The sequence below is a fragment of the Mastomys coucha genome, unplaced genomic scaffold (assembly GCF_008632895.1).
Source record: "Mastomys coucha isolate ucsf_1 unplaced genomic scaffold, UCSF_Mcou_1 pScaffold8, whole genome shotgun sequence".
In the NCBI taxonomy this organism is placed as follows: domain Eukaryota; kingdom Metazoa; phylum Chordata; class Mammalia; order Rodentia; family Muridae; genus Mastomys; species Mastomys coucha.
This window is the reverse complement of record NW_022196914.1, coordinates 4,635,221-4,646,309: the sequence shown is the minus strand read 5'-3', so window position 1 is coordinate 4,646,309 and position 11,089 is coordinate 4,635,221. Positions and strand designations below refer to the sequence as shown.

General features: G+C 37.7%; 1 protein-coding gene across 3 annotated transcripts in view; it reads right to left on the bottom strand.

Moving 5' to 3' along the window:
* Positions 1-5,581: 5,581 nt before the first annotated feature.
* Nup155 (nucleoporin 155) overlaps positions 5,582-11,089 on the bottom strand; it is a 64,067-nt gene continuing 58,559 nt past the window's right edge. For all 3 annotated transcript variants that reach the window (XM_031359921.1, XM_031359919.1, XM_031359920.1), the window contains 3 exons: positions 10,369-10,505; positions 8,754-8,860; positions 5,582-8,001 (listed from right to left, as the gene is read on the bottom strand). In XM_031359921.1, the coding sequence (XP_031215781.1) occupies positions 7,863-8,001; positions 8,754-8,860; positions 10,369-10,505 (383 nt within the window). In that variant the 3' untranslated portion in view covers positions 5,582-7,862. The remainder of the gene's footprint in view (positions 8,002-8,753; positions 8,861-10,368; positions 10,506-11,089) is intronic.

Below are 11,089 nucleotides of genomic sequence, written 5' to 3'. Positions count from 1 at the left end.
TGGGCTTGAGCTTTGTACAGAAGATAAGAATGGATTAATTTGAATTCTTCTATATGCTAATCACCAGCCAAACCAGCACCATTTGTTGAAAATGCTGTCTTTTCTTCCACTGGATGGTTCTGGCTTTTTTGTCAAAGATCAAGTGACCATAGGTGTGTGGGTTTATTTCTGGGTTTTCAATTCTATACCATTGATCTACCTACCTGTCTCTATACCAATACCATGTAGTTTTTATTGCTCTACAGTACAGCTTGAGGTCAGGGATGGTGATGCCCTCATACTTTTTTTTTTCATTTTTTTTTCCACGCGTAAGAGATTTAATTGAGAGGGTGAGGGGGGCAGTAGCAGGAAGAGAAGAGGGATAGAGAGAGAGCTTTTTTTTCATTTTTAATTGGATATTTTCTTTATTTACATTTCAAATGTTATCCCCTTTCCTGGTCCCTCTCTCCCAACCCTGAGATTCCATCTCACACCAGTCAGAATGGCTAAGATGAAAAACTCAAGTGAAAGTAGATGCTCTTGAGAATGTGGAGAAAGAGGAACACTCCTCCATTGTTGGTGGGATTGCAAGCTGGTACAACCACTCTGGAAATCAGTCTGGTAGTTCCTCAGTAAACTGGACATAGTACTACCTGAGGACCCAGCTATACCACTCCTGGGCATATACATGGAAGATGCTCCAACATATAACAAGGACACATGTTATATATCCACTATGTTCATAGCCGCCTTATATATAACAGCCAGAATTCTTCAACAGAGGAATGGATACAGAAAATGTGGTACATTTACATAATGGAGTACTACTCAGCTATTAAAAAACAATGACTTCATGAAATTCTTAGACAAATCTCGAGGATATCATCCTGAGTGAAGTAACCCAATCACAAAAAGGCACACATGGTATGCACTCACTGGTAAGTGGATATTAGCCCAAATGTTTGGAATACCCAAGATACAATTCACAGAACACATGAAGCTCAAGAAGAAGGAAGACCAAAGTGTGGGTACTTCAGTCCTTCTTAGTAAGGGGAACAAAATATTCATGGGAGTAAATACAGAGACAAAATTTGGAGCAGACTGAAGAAAAGCCCATCCAAAGACTGCTCCTCCCGAGGATCCATCCCACATAGTCACCAAAGTTCTTTTATTGTTGAGAATGGTTTTCGATATACTAGGTTTTTTGTTATTCCAGATGAATTTGAGAATTGCTTTCTATCTCTGAAGAATTGAATTGGAATTTTGATAGGGATTGCATTTATTTGGTAGATTGCTTTTGTAAAGATGGCCCTTTTACTATGTTAAACCAGCTGATCCATCAGCATGGGAGATCTTTCCATCTTCTGAGGTCTTCTTAAATATCTTTCTTCAGAGACTTGAGGTTTTTGTCATACAGATCTTTCACTTGCTTGGTTAGTCACACTAAGACATTTTATATTATTTGTGGCTATTGTGAAAGGTGTCATTTCTCTAATTATTTTCTCAGCCTATTTATCCTCTGACTAGAGGAAGACTACTAATTTGTTTTAGTTAATTTTATATCCAGCTACTTTGCTTAAGTTGTTTATCAGTTGTAGTTCTCTGGTAGAATTGTAGGGGTTGCTTATGTATACTATCATATCACAGCAAATAGTGATATCCTGAATTCTTCCTTTCCAATTTGTATCCCTTTGATCTACTTTTGTTGTTTAATTGCTCTGGCTAGAACTTCTAGTACTATATTGAATAGATAAGGGGAGAGTGGGAAGCCTTGTCTTGTCCCTGATTTTTTAGTGAAATTGTTTCAAGTTTCCATTTAGTTTAATGTTGGCTATTGGTTTGCTGTACATTGCTTTATGTTTAGGTATGGGCCTTGACTTTCTAATCTCTCCAATATTTTTCATGAATAGGGTGTTGTATTTTGTCAAATGCTTTTTCAGCATCTAATGAGATGATCATGTGCTTATTTTCCCCTTTGAGTATGTTTATATAGTGGATTACATCAATGGATTTCTGAAAACTGAACTATCCCTGCATCCCTGGGATGAAGCCTACTTGATCATGGTGAATGATCGTTTTGATGTGTTTGTGAGAACTTTAGAGTATTTTTTGCATCAATATTCATAAGGGAAACTAGTCTGTAGTTTTCTTTCTTTGTTGGGTCTTTGTGTGGTTTAGGTATGAGTATAAGTGTAGCTTCATAGAACGAATTGGGCACCATTCCTTCTGTTTTTATTTTGTGAAATAGTTTGAGAAGTATTGGTATTAGGTCCTCTTTGAAGGTCTGAGAGAATTCTGCACTAAAACTATCTGGCCCTGGACATTTTATGGTTGGGAGACTTTACATGACTGCTTCTACTTCCTTAGGGATTAATTGGACTGTTTAGATGGTTTATCTGATCCTGATTTAACTTTGATATCTGGTATCTGTCTAGAAAAAAAATCTTCCAATGAAAAGGGAGACATAACAGAAATGGAGGAAATTTAAAAAAAATCACCAGATCCTATTACAAAATCCTGTACTCAACAAAACTGGAAACTCTAGGTGAAATGGACTTTCTAGACAGATACCCCCACTTTTCTTTACTTTTTTCTATTTTTAAAATTAGTTTATTATGTATACTGCATCTGCCTGCATATATTTCTGCAGGCCAGAAGAGAGCACTGGATCTCATTATAGATGGTTGTGAGCCACCACGTGGTTGCTAGGTGTCGCGTCCACCTTGACCAGCAAGAAAGACACGACCCACGAGCTCTTCTTTTAGCAGTTTATTCAGGAACCTTCAACAATCTTCTGACTCCCAGGGCAACACCCTCGGCCGTTAAGTACTCCCATGCTTAGCCAATCCCAATGGGCCACGTGGCAAAAGCGGATAGGTCACCAAATGCGGAAGCAACCAAGGGCAGCAAGCCTAGCCAAATAAGGGCTTGTTCATGAGACCGCTCGCTCTCAGGATGGCGGAAGCCAGCGCCATCTCAGGGTGCTGCTTAAGCGGCTCTCCACAGCTAGGAATTGAACTCAGGACATCTGGAAGAGCAGCCAGTGCTCTCAAATCTCTGAGTCATCTCTCCAGCCCACCCTCACTTTTCTTATTCCCTTATCTTACATTTCATTTGCCATAATCGCACTGGTTGAGAATTCAGTATCCAGGATGTAAGTGCTGGCAAGGCAAAGACATTCTTATGTTGTTAGTCTCTGCAAAGGAGACACCACCTAATTTTTCTTCTTTGCGACTTTAGCTATTTGTTACAGGTGTCACAAATTTACAGGGCTACGATCCATTATTTCCTCCTCAGCTTGCTGAGATTTGATTATGCTTCTTGGGGAGGTCTTGTATATCCAGCTCTAGTTTATAGTTCTTGGACCTGTAGGCTTACAGTTTTCATAAAATATAGAAAGTGGTCTTGCAACTAGACTGATCTTACATGCTTGGCATCCTGTTTCTGGCAAAGTAATTTTTTCCAGTTCTGTATGGGTAGGTGAAAATTCTAACTCCAAGACTGAGTCCATGACCAGAGATAGTAAGTCTGATAGTAAGCCCATCATAGATCTTTTTCTGTTAATTACACTTCTAGGGAAGAGCTAACACAGTAACATTACCCATAACTCTTCTAGGAGTTATGGGGCAAAGAGACAAAGAGTAGACATGAAAAGTGCAGTCCACAGGGCATGATTGTTTATGCCAGTAATCGTAGTACGTGGAAGACTAAGAAATTTTTTTAGTCAGATACCTGAATGAATGAGTTCTAACAACGAGAAAGGCCAGACTTAAGCTTTTAAGGGTTTTTGGTTTGGTTTGTGGGACAGTGTTTCTCTATGTAGCTTTGGCTGTCCTGGAACTCATTCTGTAGACTGGGTTGGCCTCAAACTCAGGGATGTGCCTGCCTCTGTCTCCCAAGTGCTGGGGCTAGAGACATGTGCCACCACTGCCCAGCCAGCTTTTCAGTTTTGATGGTCCATTCATCATGTGCTTAGACCCAGATTTTTGTTACTTTTATTGTTAATCTTCTAATCCTCACATGGCACTCTATTGTTCTAAGGGTAAAAATGAAGGAAGGGGTCAAACTAATGATTGGAAGAGCTACAACTCCCATGAATGCAGGCTTTGAAATGACACTAGAACAGATATGGGGACAGTAGGAAATAGACTTGCTTAGAAGTTGATGACCAGTACATTTTGAGGGAGGAAAGATGTTCAAGATGATATCATATTCCTAATTTACAAAACCAGATAGTAAGTAAGAACTGAGGTAGAAAAAAAAGGAGTAAAACAGAAGGCAGTGTACAGAGAGAAAGAAATACACATTCATGCTTGGTCAGGCTTAATCAAGTGTGGGTTGGAGATTCACCATCAGGATCCTGGGTCCTACAAAGTAGGATTAATTTAAAATACAAAAATCATTGCAACTGTGAGATAGTTAATTTCAAATATGCTGTACAGTGTTATAGAAATGATTTCAAATGAGAAAGTAAAATCAATGTCAGTTAGCATCTACTATTTGAAGAAAAATAATAAGCCAATTTAGAAATGGTATTATTTCTTACAAAACTTAGTTTCAAGAGTCTTATTGCTTAGAACTTCACTTATGAAGAAAACAAAACTTTGAAGAGCTTAAACGTTTTAGTAGAGAACTCAAAAGTGTAAAAACTTTTATTATTAAGATAATTTAAGAAAAGACATTAAGAAAAGATATTAATAGAGACTACTAAAGAAAACATTAATCTCTTTCAAAACCTCAAATTTAAAGTTTTGGTTAATTTATTTGCTATGACTATATCACCAATAGTGAAAGACTGGGGCAATATGGAGATACAAAGTATCCTAAGGCATTAAGATCTGTCTAGCTGCAAGACCACTTCCTATATTTTATGAAAACTGCATGCCTACAGATCCAAGAACTACAAACTAGAGCTGGATATACGAGAATAAACAACCTGTGACAGACCTCTGAGATTAAACTAACTATAAAAGAAGCTTATGTGATTCCATGTTCAATGAAGAAGTCATTAGTTAACATCACAATCAACACCTTTGGTGATGCAACTGTCCACAATAAATGCACTTTCTGAAGGTGTTCCACCAATGAATCATTCATTGCCTGTACATATGGTACTACTTACAGCATAAAGATAATACAAAGTGGATAATATGCTAGAACGATGCCATGGCTCCATCTGACCACTGACTTCCAGGGCCAGCCTCCCTTTGGAGGTTCAAATCAGACATCTCAATGGATAGGCCAGTTAGATAATTTCATGTGATGAATGTTAAGTTTTAGCAACGGACCAGCAGTGTCTTTTCTTTTGGGAAGGCCATTGCAAGCATTAGCTGTGGAGCTAAAATTTGTCCGCTCCCTGTAAGTGTGCTATAAGAATAAAGGGGGGGTGTGTTTAGATATTGATCAATGACATCCTTTTTGATATAGTACCCTGCAGATCTATTAAGGTACTGTGCATATGTGTGTATAGCCACATCTCTGTTTTCAATACTCCTACCTAAACATCCTCAGTGTAGTGATTAGATGCAAGAGTTACCTCATCCAGATGACTAGGTATATATAACACACATATTATTATGTAAACACTCTTACAACAGAACCGGAGATAGTGTCATGTATTTCTAGCAAAAATGGATCCACATCTAGATTAAAGCATTGAAATAAGACCTTCATTTAAAATAAGCATGACAGAATTTTAAATGCACAAAACCATTAATATATCAAATGCATTCATTTTACAGATTATAAGATTACTTAAGAAGATGAAAAACTGAAAACTATGAGGTAGTGATACCCAATCAGCATTACTTTGATCTTTTATGAAATATACATTCAAAGACTGTAAGTGAAAATGGAGCTCAATTCTACAGTGTTTTGGAAAAAGAAATCCATAATCTTAGGAGAAGATAAAAGTAGAAATATATTCAAGATATATTTACAAAACTGCTGCATCTCTATCAGTGACAACAAACAGAAGAGAATATGCCCAGTAGCATAAATAAGAGTGGAAGCTGGGTTTGGTGGCACACGCTTGGATAGGCAGGAGGATCAGCGTGTGTTTGCAGCTAGCCTGGGATATATAGTGAGACCTTGCAAAAAAAAAAAAAAAAAAAAAAAAAAAAAAAAAAAAAAAAAAGAAAGAAAGAAAGAAAGAAAGAAAAAGAAAAAGAAAAAAGAGTGGGGGTTGACAGGGAACATAGCTCAGTCGATAAGGTGCTCACCTTACAGAACTCTGGGTTTAACACCATCCTCACAAAAACTGGGCACAGTGAAGCATGCCTATAATCCTAGCACTTAGGTGGAGGAGGCCAGAGGATTGGAAATTCAAGATCACTCTAGGCAGTTACAGCTTAATATTAGCCTAGGCTATGTCAGAATCTGTTGTAAAAAATAAAATAAACAATAAAACAACTAAGGAGTACAAACCAGTTGTTTTTTCTTTTTCTCTTTTTTTGATTAGCTTTAGTAATTCTCAGTCTTTCCTTTTGTCTTTGATATTACTTCGGAAAACTTAGTTTAGTCAGCTCTTCTAACATGTTAAAGATTATTCAGGGGTTGAGGATATACCTTCAGTGGGAGCACACTTACCTGTTTAGCATGAAAACCCTGTTCCAATCCACCAGTATTAAAAAACAAAAACAAACTAGATTACTAGCAATGTTGCTTTATATGTTATATTTTGGGTAAAACTTGTGTTGTGGTTACTGACAAAAAAGGGGGTTGGAAAAAATCAAGAGAGGGAATGCATCCATATAGAAAACAGTATTTACAAATGGGTTCATCAATAGACATAAATCTGGATCCACTGGAAGGGTTGTTAAAACACAAAGACAGGCATTTATGCCACAGGTTTTGGTTTGGTAGAACTGACCAGAGACCCAGGAATTTAATTTGTAACACATTCCTGGATGCTATGGCTGTTGCTGGCTTGAAGCATACAGTTTGGCAGCGAGGGTTCTAAGGAAACAGTAATCCTTGTAGAGCTGTGGTTGAATTGTAACTCACTATGTAGACTAGACTGGCCGTGAACTCCGAGTCTCCCCAACACTCCCAAGTGCCGTCATTAAAGGCGAGCACCACCACAGCCCACAGCAGACCGATCATGAAGGTTTCAAGTACACAGAAGTGTTACAAGTTTCTTACATGCTTAAATGATCCTGTATATGCATACATACATATATATCCTGCACACACATATATAAATGTAGACATAAAATCTAATGTACATATTTATGGTAAGAGAGGGAAAAATGAGGAAGAAAGAACATAAAGGGCTGTAACTGATAAAATATTTAATTTAAAAGTGAATAATTAAGGACTGTTATAGAATCTAACACTATGGGAACAGACCCAGCCTATAAGGTGTTTTTGTTTGTTTGTTTTAAAGACAAGATTTCACTATGTAGCCCTTGGCCTGAAAATCTCAGTGAGTTCTAGAGATCCACCTGCCACTGCTTCCCCAAGGCACGTGCCACCAAACCTGGCATAGCCTACAAGTTTTAATACTAACATCCTACATAAACCTGGAGATAAATAATACAAATTCAAAATTGTTACAACAGTAAAATTCAAAATCTTTGTGTGTCATAATCATATGTAATCTTATTTTAGCTATAAACTGATGTGTTTGTGTGTGGTACTGACTTTTTACATACTATATAAACATTTTACCACTGAGCTACATATCTGGGCCCAACTTATCAATTAAAAAAAATACTATCATAAAAAACAAATCATTTGTTAAATGTACTATTTGTAGATAACTATCATTCATTAAAAAAATTTTCTACCAAAATTCTTAGATTTACAACACCTGATTTCTGGACCCAGCTGAGCTTTTATTTTACAGACCAAAATGCAAGCAAGAAAATATGCTACAGTAATCAATGGAGCCGTTCCAACTTTGCTTGGAGGCATTTAAAATTCCCAGTGATGGCTTGTACTGTTACCGAAGAACTCATTGACTGAAGTTCAACCAGATAACCACAGACAGCATCCAGGCAGAGATTTGTAAACCTTCTCCTGTAATGAGAAAGACATCGGGTCGCTCATTTATTTTTGATTAGTATTTATTCCTTTATTTTTATGTGTACGAGTACTTTACCCGCATGTGTGTTTGCACCATGTACCTGTCCAGTACCCTCAGAAGCTGCAAGAGGGCACTAGATACCCTGCAACCATGAATGGTCCTGAGCTGCTATGGGGTTGCTGGGAAGTGAACTCGGGACCTCTGCAAAAGCAGAAAGTGCTCTTAATCACTGAGCCCTGGCTTTCTTCAGACCCAGATTTGATTAGCTTTCTTAGAGTCCCGATGAAAAACAAGGATTAGATAATTCAGTAAACGGGTAAGTGCTTTAAAACAGAAAGGGGAACTTAGCAAGGTCAGCTACTTCCTAAACACAATTTTCATTTTCATTTGAAGAGTTAGCTGAGGGGGCAGTAAAGGATGATTTACATTCTCTCAGGTTTCTAAAAAGACAAAAGTTCCACAAATGTAGAACTGAAATGTCTTGGTTTTGTGTCATAAGACCAAAAGCGAAGGACCATACAATACTTCATAAATTACTTTCACTTTAGAAAATATAGCACCACAGTTGAAAATTTTCTGATCTTTCATGAATGCTAATGATTAGGTGATCACTCAAATGGTTACTGCTAATGTACTTAAGATATTCCCTAATGCTCTTCTGTAATGTCTAGAGCATTCCATATCCATTCCCAACCCTTTACCTAGGCACACATTTTTCACAATATAGTATTTAATTTATAGTTACCTCTCACAATTTGCAACTAGGCAAGGATTCTCAACATATCTTGTCAATAGTCCATGGATACAATCCAAAAGGTGCAATGGGCTTTTCACTCTGTTCCAGAATGGATCCTACAAAGAGAAAAAATAGTATGTATATGTGTGTGTGTGTGTATGTATGTATGTATGTATGTATGTATGCATGCATGCATGCAGACAGTTTCTCTTATAACTTATCAAATGTGTGTGTGTGTTTCCTAATTATTTATGTTAATTAAAGTCTTTGGAATCCACTCAAAATTTCTATTAAGAAGCATTAGAAGCTGACCATGGTGGTGCATGTCCTTAATACCTAAACCCTGAAGGCAGAGACAAGCAGATCTCTGTGAGTTTGAGATCAGCCCAACTTCTAGATCAGCCAAAGCTAATACTGAAGCCCTGTTTCAAAAAACCAAAAACCTCCCAGAGATATAGTTTCTAAATTACATACTAGATTAAGGTCAGTATTTGAAATAAAGACCATATTTGTGAGGTGGACTTAGTGGTGCACACCTCTAATTCCAGCACTTGGGAGGCAGAAGCAGGCAGATCAAGGACAGCCTGGTCTACATAGTGAGTTCTTGGGTAGCTAGGGGCTAAGTTAGGGCTACATAGTGAGATCCTGTGTTGCGAAAAACAAAAACAAACAAAAGTTAAAAAAATTAAAAACACCATATTTTGATACTTTTTACAAAAAATTATTTATCATTAGTTAATATAATATGAAACTAAGGAAAAACACTTTCAATGGATTGTGGCCCACTTTCCTTTAAATTTATGCAGTCTGAATGTAGAGTAAAAGAAAGAGTTACAGAACTTTAATCTGTTATTACCCACATGACTAGAACATGATGACTAATGTCTATATCCTTGTCTTTTCGTAATGAAAGATGAAGTACTCTTTTCATTATGGCCTAATTATGAGTGATCACTGAACAAGGCAAAAGATGCCTTAGAGAATACAGTTACAAGGCAGACATTGTGTCACTGAGCACTTAGGAAGCTAAGGTAGGAGAATCCTAAGTTCAAGGCCAACTTGGGCTCTATCTGGCAAGACTCTGTCTCCGGAAAACAAACAGCACTGATAGCTACCACTACTGCACATGCACACACCTCTCTCATATTGTAAACAACATAATGGGACATGGTGTCTCACAGAATGCACATTAGAAAGCCCAGGATGCAACTGTCTCTGCCTTCTCACTACTGGGATTCTAAACATGCACCCCTGCATTTAATCTTTATAGGGCTCAGGGAGTCAAACTTGGGATGAGAAGCACTTGTGCTGTTACTTTGTATGCTTAAAGCGAGTGGCTGAGAATTATAGTCTGGTGGTACAGCACATGTCAAACATGGGATGTGATCGCTAGAATAGTCCCTACTTTGGATTATCTATGAAGACAAAAGTAAATACAAATAATTATTTTTACCAATATAAAATATTAGCACTTCACTTTAGTTATGATATACAGCAAAACAACCTTCAGTTAAGAGTCCATGTTTATTTTACTTGCACCGTTGAAGCATAGCTCCACTGAAAACATTCAACCTAAATGATAAAATAGCTATACACACAGCGAAGATCATTTTGTTTTCCTTACCCGTGATTTGAAGAGCTGATCATAAACTTCTAGCAGCCTAGGTAAAGGCAGGCCGATTTCATTCATGGTCTGTATCACAAAGCCCACGTCCCAGTTTAAAGTGCACACTTGCTGCTCCAAGAACTGCACGATAAAATCTGCAGGAGAAAGTCAGAAAGAAGAATTATTAAAAGATTTATTTTTATTCTTAATGAGATGAGTGCTTTGCCTCATATATGCATATATACCATATGCATACTTGGTGTTAGGGGCAGGCAGAAGTGAGCATCACATCACCTAGAACTGCAGTCACACACCTTTGTGAGTACCCACCCATATAGATGCTGGCAACTGAACTCGGGCCCTTGGCAAGAACAACAAGAGTTCTTTCTGCTAAGCCAGCTATCAAGTCTCAGAAATCTGGACTTTTAACTCTTGATACAGCAAACTGTCTAATTGTTTTATAAATATGAGTAGTTTCAACTGGCTATCTGAAAATGAATTTCAAACATATTTGGGGGCCAATGAGGTAGGTCATTTGGAAAAATGTTTCTCTTTAAAGCATCAAAACATGATTTTGACACCACAAAAAAAATTTCTAGATATGGTGGTATAAGCTTGTAATTTTAGCACTGAGGAGGCAGAGATAGGTGGGTTCCTGTGACCTTGCTGATCAATCAAGAGCCAGGAACACTCCAGGCTATCCCTCCCGCCGCCCCCCCACGTTCCCCCCTCCCTCTCC